This window comes from Microcaecilia unicolor, chromosome 12 (genome assembly GCF_901765095.1).
Source record: "Microcaecilia unicolor chromosome 12, aMicUni1.1, whole genome shotgun sequence".
Lineage (NCBI taxonomy): Eukaryota > Metazoa > Chordata > Amphibia > Gymnophiona > Siphonopidae > Microcaecilia > Microcaecilia unicolor.
Window position 1 is genome coordinate 51,210,318 of NC_044042.1, and position 22,270 is coordinate 51,232,587.

General features: G+C 44.0%; 1 protein-coding gene across 1 annotated transcript in view; it reads right to left on the bottom strand.

Moving 5' to 3' along the window:
• Positions 1-12,282, bottom strand: part of ADAMTS8 (ADAM metallopeptidase with thrombospondin type 1 motif 8) — a 74,698-nt gene extending 62,416 nt beyond the window's left edge. The window contains exon 1 of the mRNA XM_030221392.1: positions 10,779-12,282. Coding sequence (XP_030077252.1) covers positions 10,779-11,525 — 747 coding nt within the window. The 5' untranslated portion in view covers positions 11,526-12,282. The remainder of the gene's footprint in view (positions 1-10,778) is intronic.
• Positions 12,283-22,270: the final 9,988 nt, after the last annotated feature.

Genomic DNA, 22,270 nt, shown 5'->3' on the forward strand with positions numbered 1-22,270 from the left:
GCATGCAACAGGTAAACCCAGGACTAGATAAACCCTATCATTCAAATCTGGATCCAATGGTCAGCATTAGATTAAGGAGAATGTTTCCCTCAATCCATCATGTGAAGCCATAGCCAAAATGAGCACCATTTAAAAACCTATGTGTGCTTTTGAGCTGGTGTAAAACCTGGTGTGGAAATGTTTCCCATACATGTACATTTCCTTTCTAAAATGGGAATACGTGTGTAGATTTAGTCCCTTCCAAATCACAGGTACAAACTTAGATTGTGAGCCCTCCTGGGACAGAGAAATATCCAGAGTGCCTGAATGTAACTCACCTTGAGCTACTACTGAAAAAGGTGTGAGCAAAATCTAATTAAATAAATAAATAAAACCCCTTGAAATCTCCGAATAATATAAATCTCCACATGTAAAGGGAGCTTCCCAAAATTGATATTTAGACATGTGTATGATATACATATGTAAGTGCTGTAAATATATGTAAACATATTTTTTTTTATATCCCCTATTGAATCTGTAAACCATGTTGCCATATATTCTGAAAGGTGTAATAAATAATAATAAAAAAGCTATTCTATCCTAGATTACCCTTGTTCTTTAACCAGAATTCTAGAAATAGAAGGTTCATTGCATAATGCCTTTGTACTGAGAGTTCTTACAAACAGAATTCTAGAAAGAGAATTTTATGACAGCTTCAAAAAAAGATGCTGTTATACTGGGGTCTCTTAAGCGACATTCACTATTCTGGTTTTAGTGAGGGGGTGAAAGTGAGGAGAAATCCAAATGACCAAGAAAAATAAGTAGTAAGAGTGTCCAAGAGTTTATTTGCCAAGAAAACGGAGACAAAAAACCTACACGGGCCGTGTTTCGGTTCGAAGCCTTCGTCAGGGGTTGTAGCAGTACAAATGTAGTTAGCTTCACAGAGACTTTGGCTGAGGAAAAAAAAGCCCTAAAACCAACGGAACGCCATATGCTATACAGCAAAGCAAACAGACGTCTCTGAGGTTTTTTTTTCCCACAGAGATGTCTGCATTCCGGTGCTTTTAGGGCTTTTTTTCCTCAGCTGAAACACGGCCCTTGTAGGGTCTTTGTATCAGTGTTCTTGGCAAATAAACTGTTGGGACGCTCTTACTACTTGCATTTGCCTTGGTCATTTGGATTTATCATCACGTCCACCCCCGCTGGTGTTGCTTGACTGTTTTGTGGATGCTGTGAGGAATCCTCCCCTCTCTTTTTGTTTAGTTAGTGAGGTTCATGCTCTATATTGAGGAACAGCTAAAGGGTAGGGGATGGCATGGGTAGGCAGTAACTGGACAGCAGAGACACAGTTTTGAGATGGCAGTAATCAGGGGCTACAGAATGTACATTAGTTATGATGAAAAGCCCTCCTGGTTTACATAAAAGAGCAGACTTCACGAAACAAGTCTATTAATCTGAGCGCTGAATAGATTACATGAACCACATAGCACACGTACCCATCATGCGCTCTGCCCGTACCAAAATCAAAGGCTTATAAAAGGTAACAAGCCAAAGCTGTGTTCCCCTGCTGTAGGATTCCACAACGCGCAGGCTCAGTGTGGGGCATCACAGGGAACAAGGAGACCTTGGTTAACCAACAGCAGACAGGAGAGGAATTTGAAGAGTTTTGAAAACCTTTTTCAATATTTCCAACATTTTTTCTGTATCTTCCTGCAGAATAGAATTCCTCGTGGCCCTAGGCAGAACGTGTTATCCCAGTCAGTGTCTTGGCCTCAAATAACTCTGCTAGAATTTATGTAAATGGGGAGGAGAACATGAACAATTGGAAGGGGACTGTGCCATAATCATGTTGAATAACAGTAAAAATAAAGCCCTGACTCTTAACACACCCTCTACCCAAGGAGGACTGACCCACCACTCCCAGTGAGGACAGAGAGAGAGATCAAAATCCTAATTTATAAAAATAAAAAATTAAAGCTCCTACACAACTCCTTCAGAAATCAGTTTCGGAAAAGCAGTGAAGCTCTGCAGGGTGTGCTTTGACATAAATATTATCAGTTCTCAGGTATCTGAAGCCATGCCAAGGACACAGCCTTCATGAGGAACAAGAGTATACATAACAAAGCACTGCCTGTTTATTACCTTACTGCTTAAGCAGACAGCTTGAAGGTTTTCTCAGAGATTAATGTTGTTTTGGTAAAAACTAAACAAAAAAAAACACACTTTTGGGAATGTCTGTAAGTATGGGCTATGCCTGTTTACTAAAATTTGACTAACTGCATTAGTGGTTTAGAAAGCAACGCACATATAATAGTCAGGCATAAATAATGTACAATAAATTATACAACATAGTGAAATGTGTCAATTAAAATTCCATAGACAATTAAAAAGAAAAAGGGGAAGGAATAGTTCATAAGGAACGGATTGCAACACAGAGATGCCAAGCATGCTCTGCCAAGCACTCAGACTAACCTATGGCCAAATTAGCAAGCAATGTTATTTGAAAGCAGTAATGAAAAACCAAGTCTCCTGCATAAGATCAATAGAAAAAGTATTCCACTAGAAAGGCGAAAGAGGACTGCTGAAAAGTCAGGCCAAGTAGATTCTCAACAGAGGATGAACAGTCAACAAACCAGTTTGTAAAGAGTGAGGTAATTGAAATGATCTATAGGAAATGATCCAATCAACGAGATGTATAGGGATGCCTGTATGCAAATTTGGATGCGCTAATAGCAAAATCTCAATTTTACGTTGATATGATATTAGTAATCAGTGTTTACTAAACAACAAGGGTGTCACATGATCTATGCTGTGACCATGAGTTATTAACCGCATTGCAGTATTCTGAATGAGCTGTAGATTTTGATGGAAGTCAGACTATTGTTGAGAGAGTTACAATAATCTAATCTGAAAAGAACAAGAGCAAGTAATAGCGTCTGGAGTTCTTTGTCCTCTAAATATTTGCAGACTGACTGAATCTGTTACAACACAAAGAACGAAGATTTAATAACTGAAAAGATTTGTCTATCAAAAACCATTATCTAGTTTCACCCCCAGGGTTTTCACAGCATCCTTATTGGAAATGACAGCAACCACAGGACACAAGGAAGAGAAGCGAGTAAAGGACTTTCTAGCAAATCAGATAGACTCAGATTTGTTAACATTAAGTAGAGGTGTGCAAACAGAACATTTTAATTTCTAGGAATGTTCATTTTTTCCCCCCCATATTTTGCCATGGAAGCAACATGGAGCCATCGGTTGGAGAGTTTTTACTACCAATCTGTTGATTTTCAGATAAGTAACTTTTCTAGTGACTGTAATGCTGAACTGAACTTTTGTCATTTTTGTATTTTGGAGTCTTTATATTCTTTTTGGGAACAATTCCTTTGTATTTGGGATATTTTCACTTATTTCACATTCTCACACACACACAGGAATGGTGAACTTAAGGTTGAATCTGGGCACCAAATGTAAGAGCCTGAAATAGATGGCTCAGAGTTCTTGTTATCTAAGTAAGCTTTAGACACGTGGGTGTCACAGCTTAGATAACTGAGAGTCTCCATTCTTTTCACATAAATTTACCATTATTAGTTGTGTTGTTTCATCCCTGCTCGTATTCCTTTTTGATTTTTAAAAAAAATATTTTGTGTATTTCACATTTGTTTGGTTTTTGTTTTTGAATTTATTATTCTACCTTGCGCCATGGAAGCAATCTCATTAATAGTACATGCTCTTCTGAAAGAGCACATGTTATTTTGAAAGAGTGTGCATTATTCACAAATCCCCGTATGCTATACATAGCACCCAAAGTTGAGCACTCATTAAAATTTGCACATGCATTTAGATGTGAGCTGTTCTATAAAGCATGGTACCTAATTCCCATGGCACATATCTCAAAAGGGGCATGGACATGGGCGTGTTAGAGGCATTCTAAAAAGCTGCACGTGGAATTACAGAATACTGCCTGACTGCACCTAACTTGGGCCAGGGGCGAAGCCAGACTTCGGTGTGAGGGGGGTCCAAAGCCCAAGGTGCAGGGGCACATTTTAGCCCCCCCGCACCGCCAACCCCCCCCCCGCCATTGCTGACCCCGCCACCGCCACCACCAACTTTGCCCCCCCCCCCCGCCGACGACCCTCTCGACCCCCCTCCCGCCAACGCCTACCTTTGCTGGCGGGGGACCCCAACCCCCACCAGCCAAGGTCCTCTTCTTCCCACAAAAGGCTTCCTTCTGTTTCTGACGTGCTGCACGTCCTGCCCACTCTGGGGGCCCTTTTACTAAGCTGCAGTAAACACTAATGCATTCTTACCACAGCTCTAAATGGTCTACCCTGGGGCATGCTGAGGCGTCCCACACAGGGCCGCCGAGAAGGGGGGGCAGGGGGGACAAAATTCCCCGGGCCCGTGTTTCCAAGGGGGGTCCGGTGCCACAGTCCCACCCGCCCTCCGTCGTCGACCGTCTGCCACTGGGCAGGGCCCCCTGCATTGAAATCACAGCACCTCTCACCTCCGTGTGAAAGCGCTGCAGGCAGCAGGGCAGCAGATCGCCTCCCTTTGGGCCTCCTTCCCTCCCTGTGTCCCGCCCTCATCTGATGTAACTTCCGCGAGGGCGGGACACAAGGAGGGAAGGAGGGCCGAAGGGAGGTGATCAGCTGCCCTGCTGTCTGCAGCACTTTCATACGGACGTGAGAGGTGCTGTGATTTCAATGCAGGGGGCCCGGCCCGGTGGCGGACGGAGGGGGCGGGTGTAGGGGGGAGTGGTGGCGGCGACTTCGGGGGAGGGCAGCGGGGGCGACCTTGCCCTGAGCCCGGCCCAGTCTCTTGGCGGACCCGGTCCCATGGTAAGTTGGAAATGTGCGCATGCTATATCGGGGTGCGTCTGGGGGTGGAGAGTGGGCATTTTTGCACCAATCAGTTAGCACATTGGCATTGCGGTGTACTAGCTGCTTAGCGCAGGATTAGCGCATGAGCCCTTACGGCCTACAATATAGTTGGCGGTAAGGGCTCACATGCTAATTTTTGTTAATTACTATGCGCTAATGGCTACGTTAGTGCATGGCCATTAAGTTGGAAAATGGAAAATCAGCCATTTTTCGGTTGCAGCAAAAAGTGGCCTTAGCGCACAGAGAAGACCAGCGTAAGGACACGCTATTTGCCACAGCTTTGTAGAAGGGCCCCCTCTGTGAATATTTTGCATACTTTGAAAGACTGTACACGCTTTCAAAAGACTGCACATTTTTTCTGCTCATTTGCTTTTGCCAGTGTCGTGAAATGACATAAGATGTGTCATTTGACATTTCCTTTTATTTTAAAGTCTTACTCTTGTTGGTTTTTCTTTGATAAGGGAAGTGATATGGGATAGAACAATACCATGAACTGCCAGATACAATAAAAATACAACAAGACCCAGCGACCATAGTGTCAGATAACAGAGAGAAGTAGATTTCCAAACAACTTCCACTAAAATATATGACACCCACAGCCAGCTAATAGACATAACACCAATGTCGTTGACATGTCCTATTTTGTTTCAAATGAATGCATATCTTTAACATTTGGGGGGGGGGGGGTCTTTTAAAAAGCTGCAGTAGCGTTTTTAACGCGCACTAAAAATAAGTGTGCGCTTAATGCTAGAGATGTCCATATATTCCTTTGGGTGTCTCTAGCTTTTAGCTTGTGCTAATCATTAGCGCGTGCTAAAAAAATGCTACCGCTACTTAGTAAAAGACCCCCTAACTTTGAACTTCAAATTTGAAACCACCCATCTACCACCTCCAGACAGTTGTTCAGATTAATGTTTATTTTTGATGTCTGCAGGGGGATCCAATTTGGGTCTACATAGCTGGAGCCCAATTTAGAGGGAGTCATAATTGTGCAAAGTGGTTTCACAGAAGGCGTTCTTAAAAACTTGAAACACTAACATCTCTTCTGAAACGGGAGAAAAAAAATCTGAAAAAACTAGAAGCCAAATGATGTTTGTTTTTTTTGTTTAATTAACAGCTGAATAATGTAAAATCAGCAGACTTGGAACGGGAGGGGCAACTGGGGAGATATCCCAGAAGCTGTATTTTTAAGGGCGCTTTCCAGCAGTGCTCTGTGGGGAATGGAGTGGGCATCACACTTGTTTGTTTGTTTTCAATAGTCTTCCAGGTGTCACAAAACAGCTGCCTCCCAATATCAGTAGCTTTGGTCCTGCAAAATTCCTGAAGTGTATAAATTGCCTCATGTCTGGAGTATGGGAACTGTAACATTTTTCCCATGCTGAAAGAAAAGATATTCAGGATGGCCTTGGATATACTTCTGCCATAATCAGGGCTGGCACAAGGGTATTCAGTGCCCGAGGCAAACATTCTAGGTTTGTACTCTCTAATTAACTTAAGGCTCCTAGCCCCCATGCCTGAGAGTCTGATAATTCAACTCAACAATCACGATCACTCCATCACCTTCCCACAAAAAGTTTGTAAAAATACATACTTGGAAATCATGGAGTCAATATTTAGTGATTTAACCAGGCTGGAGAGGCTTCTGCCCAGTTAAATCTATGGTCTATGTCCTGATCATGACTGGACAAATTCAGCTTCAGTAGTTGGAGATCAAGGCTAGTGCTGGGCAGACTTCTATGGTCTGTGCCCTGAAAATGTCAAGGACAAATCAAGATCAAGTATGCATATGTAGTATCACATTATACCTTATGCTATGAGTTTATGATGTTGGGAAGACTGAATGGACAGTACAGGTCTTTATCTGCCACCATCTACTATGTAACTCACATCACTTAACCAAGTTGTGCTGCTAAATATCAGCACTGACTTCCCCCATACTATCTGGGTGGTGCTGGGGCAGTCAGGGGGTGGAGTATGGGTGGAGCCAGACAGCCCTGGATTAACTATTAAGGAAACTAAGTACATGCTTAGGCCACCAAAGGAAGCACTCCAGAGCTGCTCCCCTCTTGGTCCCCCCCCCTAACTAGGAGACATTTTATGAGCGTAGACAGCATAGGCAAGAGTGAGTGGGATTCACTCCTGCCCCAAAGACTACCCCTAGAATACCAGGGAGACAAATTAGACCCAGGGGGCCTTCAGGTGGGTGGTTAGGGGGGACCTCAGGGGAGGAGCCTCCAGTGGGAGTCCAGGGGGGGAGAAACTCTTAGGAGGGGGCGAGTGAGTAGTGGGTGCTGGAAGGGGTATGTGTTCCTATTGGAGTGGGTCAGGGGAGGTTCAGAAAATGGGGGAATTCCTTTATACAAGTCCTATCTGATATTCAGCTGGGATGCATATCTTATATGGGTCGTGCATGAATATCAGTAGAGACCTGCATAAAAGCTGGTGGCCAGCACTTGTCCAGATAGCCCCTGATATTGAATGCACTGGCATTGAAAATCCAGTCTTAATTCAGCCAGCTAAAAAAAATATTGACTGCCAGCAGTTTAAATATTGACCAGCATATTTTTATTAGAACATATAAGTAATATGGTAAATGATGGCTGCTAAATTCTCAAGTTGCCCATGCAGTCTGCCCTGTATAGATTCATCCTCTTGGTAGATAATATGCCTATAGAATTTCTACATGCAATGCAATACCAATTCCTCTCTTGCTCATGTCTTCCACTTGTCCCCTCAAGCCTCTTCTCATATCTGTCCAAAGCATGACTAAACTCTATTCAGCATTAGCTTCCCCAGGGCTGCAATACAAACACCCCCCCCCCCCCCATGTTTTAAGGCAATAGTACCACTGCTAATTAAAATTGTATTTGCCATGCTATGCAGTTATCTTCATGTTACTGGGAGACTTGAGTGATCATGTTTGCTCTTTGGGGTTGTATATAATGAAAGCAATTTCCAGAAGTCATTTTCCCTGGTAAATACGCTCTCTGAAGATTTCCCACTGATGGCTCTTTGACTTTTGTGTGGCTGTCAGAATCTATTCTTGTTTTTTTGTTTTTTAGTGACCACCTAGTTTGCACAGTGGTTAAGCAAGTCCTGGCCAGAGAAAAGACAACTGCTGGACTTTCTATCTCACATAAGGCAGCACCTGTATTTAGGTATGAGCCTGACTGATAAATAGATCAGCAAGTTATCATTCCTTTTGCCTTCAACCAGCCAAAAAAGTTAGGAATCTCATCACCAGGCTGCAGATGATCAAAAGCAAACACCGGTGCTAGAGGCTGTTAACGCCATACTAGCGCCGGCGTTTGCTACCACCCCATGATCAGAGCTCTCGAGCGGGTGAAACAACGCACTCGCCGGCTCTTTGCGCAAGTAGCATGCAAATGCATGCTAAACAGGGCTTAGCGCATTCATCGCCAATGATCAGCGGTCAGTGCGTCAAAATTTGGATCGCTGGCCGCGACAAACCCTACGCCAGCTCCGAGCTGGCGTTAGGGTTTGCAGATTATTGGGGAGGAATGGTGAGCCCTGTCCAGCATGCAGTTGCATGCTGGCAGGCCCCCGTTCCCCCCCCCCAAAGCAAACCTGCCAACAGGGGGTTGGTCCGACGGACCTCTGGTCCCCCCCGACGACCCCCCCCCCCCAGGTTCAGGAAGGGCTGGAGATCCGGTGAACTATATGTTTGAACTACATTTTAATGTCTGCTAGAACTTCAAACTAAATATTAAACTGAATTAGCACAAATGAGCTTTCATTTCTTAACTTCCTAATCTCTCTGGTGCTAAATTACATTTCACTTTCAGAACACTGGAAGGTCATCAAGAACAGTCTGTGTAGTTCTTAAAAGCTTGCTGCTAGTGTGCTGTGAAGCCAGGTATCTCTAGGTAGGTACAGTGTGTCAAAAGAAAGTCTCCCTCTGACCTGCCCAGGTTTGTCTTTGTCTCTCCCTGTGGGAGGAAGAGCTGGGCACTAGAGGTATGAAGCTCATCAATTTTCCTTTTGTATGGTTTCCTATGTCATTTAGTGGAATCGTCATTTTCTTCTTTCTTTGTATTATGGGAGTGATATCATTAAGGGGTCCTTTTACTAAAGCTACAGCAAGTGCTAGCGTGCGCTTACCACAGGTTAAAATGGTTTACCATGGGACGCACTCAGGTGTACTGCAGTAAGTTTTGGATCTGAGCATGCAAACCATGTACTAAAAAATACTTTTTCATTTTTCTGGGAGGGGCTGTGTCTGGGGAGGGGGAGCAGAGAGTGGGCATTTCTTTGCTAATCAATACCATACGTTAACTGATTAGCACACGAGTCCTTACAACCTACAAAATAGGTGTTGGTAAGTGCTCATGCACTAATTTTTGTAATGGTCATGTACTAATGGCAAAATGAGCGCATGGCCATTAATTCAAAAAGGTATGCTAAGGCCAATTTTTACAGCAGCTTAGTAAAAGGACCCCTTAGAGTACACATTTTTTTTTTTTTAGAAAGAATGCAACTCTGTTCCAAAAATATTTGCTCTTCTCTCAGTGTGCATTATTTGCAAAAAAAAAAAAAAAAGGTGTGTTCTTTCTCAAAGAGTGCACACTCTTTCCTGATAGTGCGTACTATTTGTAGTAGTAGTGTGCACTACTGGAAAAGAGCATGCCCTCTTTGTAAATACTGTGCAATGTTTGCAAAAAGTGCACACTTAGAAGAGTGAGCAGTCTTTTGGAAGAGTGCACATTATTAACGACACATGAGAAACCCACCACAGGAATGCACATCCCTATTCTGCACCTCCCAAACTGCTTTATAGCCAAATAGGGAGCAGGAAGCAATCATATCACCTGACCTATACAGATTCCATGCAAAAGTCCCCAGGCTTTCAACTCTTTCCCCTCACCCCAGGCATGAATTTGAATGACATGGGCAACCTTCACAAGCTTTCTTACCAAGATGTTTCTGATTCAAAAGTAAAGAGCCCCTCCCAGCACCCATCCCAGGGTGTGCAGTCCCTATAGGGTATTTTTCATCAAAGGTTATTTTCTCCATGATGTGTGACTACTTGACACACACGACCCTCTCCAGCAAACTTAATCTAAAACCTCTCCGTTACCCCTTCTGCTGTCCCCAGGGCTGTAGCAGCTGGGGCGAGACCCCACTAAGAAATCCCCAATTAAAAATGTTTTTTTCCCCCTTCGGAAGGGGTACAGCATTACATATATTAATGACAAAAGCCTGCAGGGGAGTTCTGAGCTGACCAAGTAATGTTTTGTATTTTTGTTGGTGCATTCAGGATGAGTTCACTATATTTTCTGCCAGCGGGAGTTGGGGAGAAAAGAAATCTCTCTGCATTTTTTTTCCGGTGGGGGGGGGGGGGGGGGTGCATTTTGCCAGGTCCTCCGTATTTCTATAGCTAGACTACTACTACTACTACTACTACTATTTAGCATTTCTATAGCGCTACAAGGCGTACGCAGCGCTGCACAAACATAGAAGAAAGACAGTCCCTGCTCAAAGAGCTTACAATCTAATAGACAAAAAATAAAGTAAGCAAATCAAATCAATTAATGTGTACAGGAGGAGAGGAGGGTAGGTGGAGGCGAGTGGTTACAAGTTACTACTTACAATATAGACTGAGAATCAAAACAGGCTACTCTCAGGCACAAGAAGCACCCTCCTCCTCCCCCTTCTTCAAAAATCCTGCAACAAATCCCGTTTAGGGAGTTTGGAGTAGGAAGGGCGATTTGAACGTGCTAGTGCTGGGAAGGCGTGTGTGTGATCATACCTGTGCGCTTAAGTGTAAAGGGAAGAAAATAGGCTTGTCTTTCTGTGAGGCCGTCCTGCCCATGTGTGTGTGTGTGTGTGTGTGTGCATTAATACACGAGCACAGAAGGGCAGACAAGGATCAATCAGAACTAGTGTCTTTCTTACCTTTAAGTCCTCGCCATAGAAGCTGACCATGGAGGGATCGGCCACCAGCAGAGTCTCCACGAAGCGAGCCTCGGACACAAATCTGCGGCGCCGGGGCTGGGGGACCTTCGGGTCGCTCTGCCCCAGGATCATCCCCCGATCCACATTTCCTGCGTCCCTTTCCCGGGAGATCTTCTTCTCCCCAGCACCTCCCTCCTGGGCTTCGCTCTGTTGGGGGCCCCTCGCCCAAGTGCTCGGGCTTAACCTACGATGCCCCCCCTTCAGGACGAGATGAGGCCGGGGGCGGATGCTGATCCTTTCGTCCTGCCCCGGACCCTGGGGCTGGATCAGATACTCTTCTCCGTCCAGAAGGAAGGAGCCCCGGATCCCCCGGCACAGGCTGACCGCTGCCAACGAGTCCCTCTGCTGGTTCACCTTGCCCGAGTAAAAGCAGCTTCGAAGCCCTGCGGGCACGTCTCTGGCTCCGCTCAGTCGCCCCTGGCCCTTCCTGACGTACTGGATCTTGAGCCCCGGGGCCAGGAAGCTGGCATCGGGCACCAGGTGCAACACGAAGTCCCTGCCGAAGGCGGACAACTGGAAGGAGAGAACCTGCTGGCCCCCGGGGCTCGGGAGCCGGATTGGCACTGTGAGCTGCGAGCTGGGCAGTGCCGGGGAGCTGGAGACCACCAGTAGGGAAAGGAGGGCTGGCACCAGGGGAAGGAGCAGACGTGCCATGGGAGAGCCCTTAGTAAGAAAATAAATATGCATTACCTCTCAGCTTGCAAAATAAATCTTGTGCAGATGAGCATTCAAAAAAAATAAAAGTTGCACTGTGGTAACAGGAAGCAAAATTTCAAAAATAATGAATAAATGTTGCAAAAAAAAAAAAAAAAAAGGAGAATTTACATATTAAAAAAAAAAAGTTTCAATGAATTCAGTTTTTTTGTCAAGTGGTTCTTTTCTATCACTGAAGGAAAACAGAGAGAGAGAGAGAGAAAATCTTGATATAAGAAAAGTGAATGAGGGAATGAAGGTTTTTCAGCACCCTCGGCGCATCCTTCCTTCCAGCTGCAGAAGTGTGGATGAATGTGGACCTGTATTTGAGGCAGCGATTATAATCTGGGCTTTTTCTAAGATCTTGAATAAAGTTTGCAGCCAAATCAGCAATGCAAAGCAACAGACACCCAGCAGGGGGACGTGGAGTGGACGAAAAAAAGTTTCGTGGTCCACCACGCGGTCAGCACAGGTCGCGGAGAAAAGCAGCTCCTTCCCCTAAAGGTGTCTTCTCAGTCCACCTTGACTGTCTCAGGCTCGTCGACAAGAAAAAGTTCCTCTCTCTCTCCCTGCTTGGACCAATCCACTCTTCAGAGGTCTTTGAAGCAGCGGCGCAGGTTGGAGAACTTCAGCGTATTTATACGTTCTGCCCTTGCTTTGACATAAGCGGTTTATTTTTGATCTCCCAGTCCTCCGGTTTCTCCTCCCCCCTGAGAAGCTCAAGAGAGGAAGGAAGAAAAAAAAGACACGAGTTCGGGATGAAATTTAAGACCAATGAGTTCGAGAGTCACGCCCCTCCTTTTAAGTGTCAACTCCGACTTCTTCTCTCCCCCCCCCACCCCCCCACATTTTCTGTATTAACCCTTTCGGCACCCACCCTGTCCGAATGCCAATGGAAGAAGATGTACTTTAGACTAGCACATTTTACTGCAGCCTCTCCTTTCGCAGCTTTGTGTTCTGTTGAAAGTAGAGGAGTGTGGTAGCCGTGTTAGTCCACTCTTAAGGTTATCAATAGAAATCAAACAAAATAAAACATGGAAAAGAAAATAAAATTATACATTTTTTTATTGGACATAACTTAATCCATTTCTTGATTAGCTTTCGAAGGTTGCCCTTCTTCGTCAGATCGGAAATAAGCAAATGTTGGTAGATGACATACTAGTATATAAGTGAAAACGTTCAAGCACTACTATGACAGTCTGCTGAAATAAATACAAACTCGTTTGCTGGTTGCAACATCGTTGTCCTCAGTCACTGAAGCGTTAATCTAACCGCACCCACCACCAGGGTGTTCACGCACCTCTAGCAAAAGAAAAGTGATGAAGCGTGGGGGGTGGGGGAGGGGGGGGGGATCTGTAAGAACACATCACAGTGCACACATCCATCTTCCCAGCCCAGCGGCTCTGAACGGATTTTAACCCCACCGTAAGATGAAGCAATGCACACACGTGCTGCTTCCTGGCTGATTTATCAACATTTTGCCTTCACGGCTGAATGGAAGTAGGAACTGTTTACCCATTCATGCTATTGTATTTTAGTTCGCTTTATTATTACTCGGAATACTTAGTTCGGGCATTCGAGAGTCAATAATTTCGAGCCAAATAAGGAAATTGGAGCCTGATTGTATCCATTTGGAGCTTTTGCTCATTTGGAATGTCTTCTACTTTACGAAAGTGTTAAAAAAATGTCCAAGAATAAATAATCACTAGAACAGCAAAGGTTACAAATGCATTCTATTATTATTATTATTATTAACAATCTATTCCCTTAAAAAATTGAATCTGTGTATTTTGAGGGCCTCACAGAAAGCACGAAGGAATGCATCCAAATCTGGACACTTGGACACTTTTGTTAATTTGCAAAATGGAAATGTTAATCCATTCCCTGACAGCCAGTCTAAGCCACCAGCGCATGTCCACGTCCTCTCCGTATTACTGGAAATCACTGGGGCTCAGGGCATTTTGGGCTGGAGCCAGGCCAGTCTTCCCAGCACTGAAACGCGTGGTCCAGCTGAAGATCTTGCTACCCACACCGGCTCGTTTCTGGGAACAGCTAACACAGTTCTTTTTATATCCCTGCAGTATTTCAGTACATCTACCTGTTACATTTATAAACCCTGTGTGTATTTATACCGGCATGAATAAGCCTCAGAGCTATCCCTGCAAATAGTATAATGCTCTGGAGAGAACCAAGGTTGTATTAGGTTCTTACTGGTGAACTGCAGTATGTCAGACATATATAGGTACCATTAAATCAAAATTTGGATGTGACGAGATGACAAGTCAGGCACGAAAAAGTAGACGTGTTACCAAAGCGGCCCCGCTACCAGGACCCTGAAGCAGAAGTGCGAAACGCTGGCCATCGTCGGCCTGGGGCGAGGAGAGGAGAAGATACGGTTCAACACGAGGCCCATCAGTGCCTTTCAAAGATAAGTGGCTCAATCGATATTAAATGCTAAGTTGGACTTTTGTTGACATGTTGTAGGTTTACATAGCATAGACCACAATCAAAAAAAAAACTGTGTTCTGATTGACATAAGTACATAAGTACATAAGTAGTGCCATACTGGGAAAGACCAAAGGTCCATCTAGCCCAGCATCCTGTCACCGACAGTGGCCAATCCAGGTCAAGGGCACCTGGCACGCTCCCCAAACGTAAAAACATTCCAGACAAGTTATACCTAAAAATGCGGAATTTTTCCAAGTCCATTTAATAGCGGTCTATGGACTTGTCCTTTAGGAATCTATCTAACCCCTTTTTAAACTCCGTCAAGCTAACCGCCCGTACCACGTTCTCCGGCAACGAATTCCAGAGTCTAATTACACGTTGGGTGAAGAAAAAATTTCTCCGATTCGTTTTAAATTTACCACACTGTAGCTTCAACTCATGCCCTCTAGTCCTAGTATTTTTGGATAGCGTGAACAGTCGCTTCACATCCACCCGATCCATTCCACTCATTATTTTATACACTTCTATCATATCTCCCCTCAGCCGTCTCTTCTCCAAGCTGAAAAGCCCTAGCCTTCTCAGCCTCTCTTCGTAGGAAAGTCGTCCCATCCCCACTAAAGAAAGAAAGAAAGAACATTTAATTAAGAAAAACAGGAGTGGGACTTCAATATGGAAGGTTTTGTTTGGCCAATGATGAAGAGAAGATTGAGACATATATAGGTAGCAAGCAGTAATTCCCACCCTTAAACAATTAAAACTTTCATTGCTGTCATGTGTTTTCAAATATTTCAAGGTGTTGTCCTATTAGTCTAGTGACCCATATAGGAAGCAGTATGTTGAAAAGTTACAAGTTAACTTGCATGGAACCAGTTCAGACAGGCTCACACACAAGCAGTAAGAGCAGGTGGGGTAAGCTCAGGGGTTCCCAAACCTGTCCTGGGGGAACCTCAGGCAGTCAGTCAGGTTTTCAGAATATCCACAATTAATATGCATGAGATAGATCTGCATACCAAGGAGGCAGTGTAGGCAAATTGATCTCTGATTGGCTGGGGTTCCCCCAGGACAGATTTGGGATTCACTGAGCTATGCACAGAAGCTCAATGCACAGTTGCCTATCACAGTCCTAATATTTTGCACCCAATGCTGTAACCTAATTGTATGCAAATAATTTGGTGCAAAAAATGTGGGCAAATAAAGGAAAGCATGCCTGTCACCATGGAAACAAGCATACATGGGCTGGGTTAACACATGCTTGCGTGCATATATGTTATGCGTGTGTCAGGAATGCTATTCTGTGAAGAAATATTTGTCTGGTATCATTTAAAGTTCTACAGTCATGCACTTTTCTCTTCATTTCACAGCTGTGGCACCGACTTCCTAACCATACATTTGGCAACAGATTCACCTCAGATCCTTTTTCCTCTGACACTTTTCCCCCCACTGACCCTTCCCCTTCAACAAAGCAAGAAAAACAACTGCAGGTACCTACCGTATTTTTCGGACTATAAGACGCACCGGACCATAAGACGCACCTAGGTTTTAGAGGAGGAAAATAGGAAAAAAAATTCTGAAGCAAAAAGTGTGGCGGAGATCTACTGGAGGACCACAGGTTGTGCAACACTCTTGCTTGGGGACAGCAGTTTTGCACAACCTGTGTGGCTCTGCAGTGGAATTTGTCCTCTCCTGCCATCCATGTCCAACGATTCTCCTCTCTCCCCTGCCCTGCCCTCCCCTCCCCTCCATGTCTAGAAAATTCTCCTTCCCTCCCCATGTCCAGCGATTCGTTCAAACCCCCACCCACCTGCCTGCCCACCTGCCTGCCTGTCCGCCCTCAATTCTCCGACTTTCCATTCGTGCAACCGTGCTCCCTGCCTTGAAATCTTTAATTTACATACCCAAAGTAGCGGCGAACCAGCAGTAAATAAAAGCAGCAGCAGGCAGGCTCACCTCCTCATCGCTTCCCTTCCCTCTCAGCGCGTCCCGCCCGCACGGAAAGGAAGTTACATCAGAGGAAGGCGGGACGCGTTGAGAGGGAAGGTAAGCGACGAGAAGGCGAGCCTGCCTGCTGCTTTTACTGCTGGTTCGCCGCGACTTTGGGTAAATTAAAGATTTCAAAACAGGGAGCATGGGTGCACGAACGGAAGGGAGCGGGCAGGTGAGCTGGACCTCACAAAAAAAGCACTGGGCGGAGTTGAGGCTCCGCACGGGGCCCCTTTGAGCGCAAGGCCCTATGCGATCGCAGTGCTCATCTCGGCCTAAGACTGGCCCTGGCTGCCCCCCCTCCCACAGCAAGCAGGTACGCTACATTCGGACTATAAGACACACCCACATTTTCCTCCCAAATTTTTGGGGAAAAAAGTGCGTCTTATAGTCTGAAAAATACGGTAATGCTCCCCAAAAAAAGAGAATAAAGAGGCATGTAAACCTCACTAGCACTAGTCACAGAAGAATGAGCTTTTCTCCATGTGTAAAAGGTCAGGATTAGATTAGGGAAATGGGACTTGATATACTGCTTTTCTGAGGGTTTTCCAACTACATTCAAAGCAGTTTACATATATTCAGGTTCTTATTTTGTACCGGGGCAATGGAAGGTTAAGTGACTTTGCCCAGAGCCACAAGGAGCTGCAGTGGGAATTGAACTCAGTTCCCCAGGATCAAAGTCCACTGCACTAACCACTAGGCTACTCCTCCACTAGCAACATTCCACATAGAAGCCTGCCCTTGCAGATCAGCAATGCGGCTGCGCAGGCTTCTGTTTCTATGAGTCTTGCGGACATCAGACTCACAGAAACAGAAGCCTGCGTGGCCGCATTGCTGATCTGCAAGGGCAGGCTTCTACATGGAATGTTGCTAGTGGAATAGCAACATTCCATGTAGAATCTCAAATAGGGAAATGGAAATGGGACTTGATATACCGCCTTTCTGTGGTATTTTACAACTACATTCAAAGCGGTTTACATATAGTCAGGTACTTATTTTGTACCAGGGGCAATGGAGGGTTAAGTGACTTGCCCAGAGTCACAAGGAGCTGCAGTGGGAATTGAACTCAGTTCCCCAGGATCAAAGTCCACTGCACTAACCACTAGGCTACTCCTCCACTAGCAACATTCCACATAGAAGCCTGCCCTTGCAGATCAGCAATGCGGCTGCGCAGGCTTCTGTTTCTATGAGTCTTGCGGACATCAGACTCACAGAAACAGAAGCCTGCGTGGCCGCATTGCTGATCTGCAAGGGCAGGCTTCTACATGGAATGTTGCTAGTGGAATAGCAACATTCCATGTAGAATCTCAAATAGGGAAATGGAAATGGGACTTGATATACCGCCTTTCTGTGGTATTTTACAACTACATTCAAAGCGGTTTACATATAGTCAGGTACTTATTTTGTACCAGGGGCAATGGAGGGTTAAGTGACTTGCCCAGAGTCACAAGGAGCTGCAGTGGGAATTGAACTCAGTTCCCCAGGATCAAAGTCCACTGCACTAACCTCTAGACTACTCCTCCAGTCTTCTGGTCACTTCTTTGCAGCTAGGTTTAATAAATAATATCTTTATTACCGTTGGATTTAAATGAGCAGTGCACCGATGTGTGCACAAGTCTTTGTGTACAGTATTCTTGTGCACTAAGCTGTGTTTTGCATTGGGTGGCCAAATGGAGCAGAAAAGTGAGCACAGAACTCATGGTTAAGCCTCCTGCACTTTGTTACACTGGTCTCCCAGTCTGTCCACTTGTCGCATCTGTTCAGACTTTGTTACATCCGTCAATACCAGGCATGTTGTTAGGCATGTGGGGGGTCCAAGATAGAAATTTGGGAGGGGGCCCAGAAACCCACTGCCAGACTGTGCCTACTTCAATTTTGGACAGACATGGGGCCTCCTGTAGTCTGGTTGCACACTACTGTAGCCAGCTAAGAGTCTTTCTACCCTCCCTTTAAGAGTTTTCCCCCATTTTTCTTTGCAGAACTCTTGTAGTTTAGAAATATCCTTAGGTATCCTTGCATGCATTGTTTGAGATGTCCCCAGAGATTTTCAAAATTATTCAAGATTGTGAAGGCCATTCTGATTCCTTTGTCTTATTTATTTATTTATTTATTTATTTGTTTGTTTATTGTTACTGTAAGTGTTTTATGACTGGTTTTGAGCTATCTTTCAGATCATTGCCTTGCTGAAATATCCAACCTCTTTTTAGCTCCTGTTTCTTCACAGACTGTTGGGTATTAGCTTCTAGAATTTACTGATATTTAGTTGAATCCATTCTTCCTTCCACCTACATGGCACTTCAGCGTCAGCCAAACTTTTCAGCAGGTCATTTGCAGTGATTTCTGGGTTCTGTTTTTGCAAATCTGACCTTTTTTTTCAGGCAGTTCAATCAGAGATTTCTGTTGGTCTTCCTGGAAGATATTCTTAATAATATTTCTAACAACTGGAATTGCTAGCTGAAAGCACTTAGAAATCTTTATAGCTTTCTCTTGCTTTGAAAGAGTGAATTTGAATGCTCAGACAGCTGCTTAGGGGAGCTCATGATTGAAAATAGACAGAACAACAACAACAATCAGAAGCTGAGAAGTTGGAAGAGTCAGAGTATTTGTTCTATCATGAAATTGTCTTCAGCTGACTAATAAAGAAGGCCTTGGAGTAAAGTAATCTTTTGCCACTTATTAAGTAGTAATGAATCATCTGGTAGTTTTTCTAAACTTTTGTTCATGCCAAATTCATGTTAAAATCAGCAAATAAATAGTAATTTTGCTTTAAAAATTACAGAAAGATAAAGTGTTTATCTTGGTACCATGTTGTGTCAGCTTCTGTCCATTTGAGGATTCATTGAAACATAATTGAACCAGAGATGTCTAAGATTTGCATACCACTGCATCTATCATTGTACAGAGTCACATAAGAGATTCTCTTTGGAGCGTACGATCAAGATGACACATATAAAGAAAAGATAGACTTCAGGAAATGTATTTATTATAGAAAACACGGTCACTGCACTACTGAATTGACATTCATTTTGCCAAGAAGGATTGCATTAATAATAAGAGGTCCCTGGAGGGGCTACATTACCTGATACTGAGGAGGGGGATTCCTTGCTGAGTCAAAAGACAAGGTAAATGGTTTATCTTGGCTTTTTGAGTCAAATGACACAGGGAAGGCCCCTTCTTAACCCATTGGCTGTCCTTCTCCAAAGTGCCTCAAAACAATACTCCCTAAGTTTTGCCTTTCTTCCACTCCATAGTCGGTTTCATCACTTTCCCCCATTCATTGCCAGGGCATTTCATCTACCCCCATTTGGATATCATCCTTCCCCAGCAGAGCACTCCACCTGCATTCCCACTAACCAGCACCACTCAGTGCTCTCATGTTGCCACTGTACCTGCTGGAAACCCGGAAGCAATGCTTCCCTTTTCTCTTGCACCTCCTTAAATATTGCAAATGAATGGCCCCTTTAAACCCCTTAGACTCCTCTTACTTCTTCATATATCATCCATGGTTTAGCTGGAGCAAGGGTGATCCCCGATAACTGCTGCCCCACTGCTTCTGTTTTTCAAACTAGCACTGATGGTTCTGAGGGCTGCATCATTTTGTTGTAAGGCCCATACAAATGGCATCATTCTGCTGTATGGCCCATAGAGATGGCGCCATTTTGCTTTACAGGTGGACAGCAGGCACCATTTTCAAAAACAGAAGTATGTGGGGCAGGATGAGCTGAGGATCACTCCTGCTCCATTTAAACCTACAGATGGGGCAAGAAGAGTTTGGAAGAAACCATTCATTTGTACCGGGAAGGGGACGTTGCCTCCACGGGTTACAGCAGCAGTAGAAGTGATTTTTTTCCTGCTCAGTTGATGGTGGGGGGAAGGGGTGGTCATGAGCCAGATGGGAGAGTCACAAAGGCTTGATCAGGCCTATGAGCTGCATAGATTCTCCATCCCTATTCTATTGGATCTCCAGTATTCATCTTCTTTTGCCCCTCCCACTGCCTCAGTGCCTATGCCAAGCATGTCTGAATTCTGCCCTTCCAATGGTTACTACCTACTATATCAACTTTGCTGGTCAGTCGTTCAAGGGATCAACTACCTTTTCAGTAAAGGATTTTCTCCCATTCCTCTTAGTCTTTGTCTTTCAGACCTTCATATCATAACACATGAAAATCCAAATGAACCAACTGCTAAGTGTAAGTTAGTTTGTGACCCTTATAAATGTCGAGACTCCAGAGGATTAAGAAGGAATTGAAATGAGACTGCTTAATGAATTACACAGAAACAAGAATGCACCAGGACAAGCTGTGCGTACTTCTGAAATTCTGCACAGCTTATTTTCCCTAAAGAATAACTCCTATATTTTTTCATGTTCTAGTAAGATCATGTTCCCTGCCTAGATTAAATAAGGATTAAACTGTACAGAGGGCACTGAGGAATTTAATGAGATAGCATACTTTATATGGAAGGATGAGAATCCTCAGGGCAGTGGGATTGCAGACACTTTCTGGTGTTGCTGTTCATTTTGTGCCCTGGGAAGAGCTAAAATGATTAGGGATGGGCTGTTTTTGAAATTAATGTCATTCGCCGATAGTGGTGTGCACTATTCGGAAAGAATACACACTATCCTTCAAATTCTATAAATAGCTGTGCCTGCAATTTAAGGAACAAGATCAGTTATATGCATAACTTAATAAGCTAATGAGCTGCTAATTGGCATTAATGACCAATCACAGTAAAACGCCGATTGTCTGAACGCCGATCATTCGGATGTCAAATTATCCAGACCCATTATCCACCCACCAGTTCAGTACCTTCCAAACCAATCCTAGTAGTCTGTTGCAGGAAATGATGTGAACCGGAATAGGGGACGCAGCTGAGAAAAGCCCTGTCCTTTCCTTTCTGGCCCTTTCCTGACTCATACGCAAGAAAGAAAAGCCCTGCCCTTTTCTTTTCAGGCCTTTTCCTTGCTAATATGCAGCATAAAAAAGCCGTTTCAGCCTCTGGGGCTTGCTCTTTCAGTTTGCTTGGATGCGGCAGAGAAAAAAAGCCTTGCTCTTTCAGCTTAAAAATGGCCACAAAGTTAAGAAAAAGATACTTTTTGTCATTAAAAGTGAAGATTGATATCGTGGAGAAATTAGGAAAGGGAGTGTCAGGGAAAAATTTGGCAGAAGAATATGGTGTAGCAACAGCAACAATATCTGACATAAAAAGTCAAAGTGATGCTATTGTAAACTTCGTTTCAGTTTTTGAAAAAGAGGAAGGAAGTTGTTCCAGAAAAACCGTGATCCAATTCATAAGAGAATTGAACATAAAAGATTGTTCCTACATGGTTGCTGGCGCTTGGAATCAGGTTAAAAACCAAACCCTGAAAAAGGCGTGAAACATAATTCTAAACAAATCAGAAAGACACAAAGATGATGCCCAAATATCTGGATTTATAATTATCTGGATCACCCCCTGCAGAGGATAGTCTGGGTAATTGGCATTTTACTGTGTAGGCTATGATTGCTGTTAACTGGCACAAATTGACAGTAGTTAGCAGTTACCTGTGTGTAACTACCCCTACTTGGTATTGTATAAATTGCTTGTGCAAATTCCATAGTGTACAACTGCAAGGGGTGTGTGGACCTGGGAGGAGCATATGCAGGCCAGGGGCATGTCTGGAAGCTCCATGTGTGGGATGTAGAATACCTGCATGGATGCACCTAACTGCTTACAGTTAGGTGCAAACATGTACACCAGAAGCCAAGCAGACCAGCCGTCTGGATAGATGTGAAGCTTTATTATTTATTTATTTTTATTTATTGCATTTGCATCCCACATTTTCCCACCTTTTTGCAGGCTCAATGTGGCTTACACTATATCATGAATAATGGAGATATGTAAGAAATAAACATTTAGTATTATAGAAGGATCTTGGGTAACATGATAATGTTAAAGCATGATATTAATATAACAAGCAGATAGTAAAGACAATTCTGGCTATGTGTGAAGGAGTTCATATTTGTTGGTCTTTGTGGTATGTCTTGTTAAAGAGATGGGTCTTCAATAGTTTGCGGAAGTTGGTTAGTTCATGGATCAATTTTAAGTATTCACAATGGAGAAGGGTAGTTAGTGGGGCTCCTCAGGGGTCTGTGCTAGGACCGCTGCTTTTTAATATATTTATAAATGATTTAGAGATGGGAGTAACTAGCGAGGTAATTAAATTTGCTGATGACACAAAGTTATTCAAAGTCTTTAACTCGCGACAGGATTGTGAAAAATTACAAGAGGACCTTACGAGACTGGGCGGCTAAATGGCAGATGACGTTTAA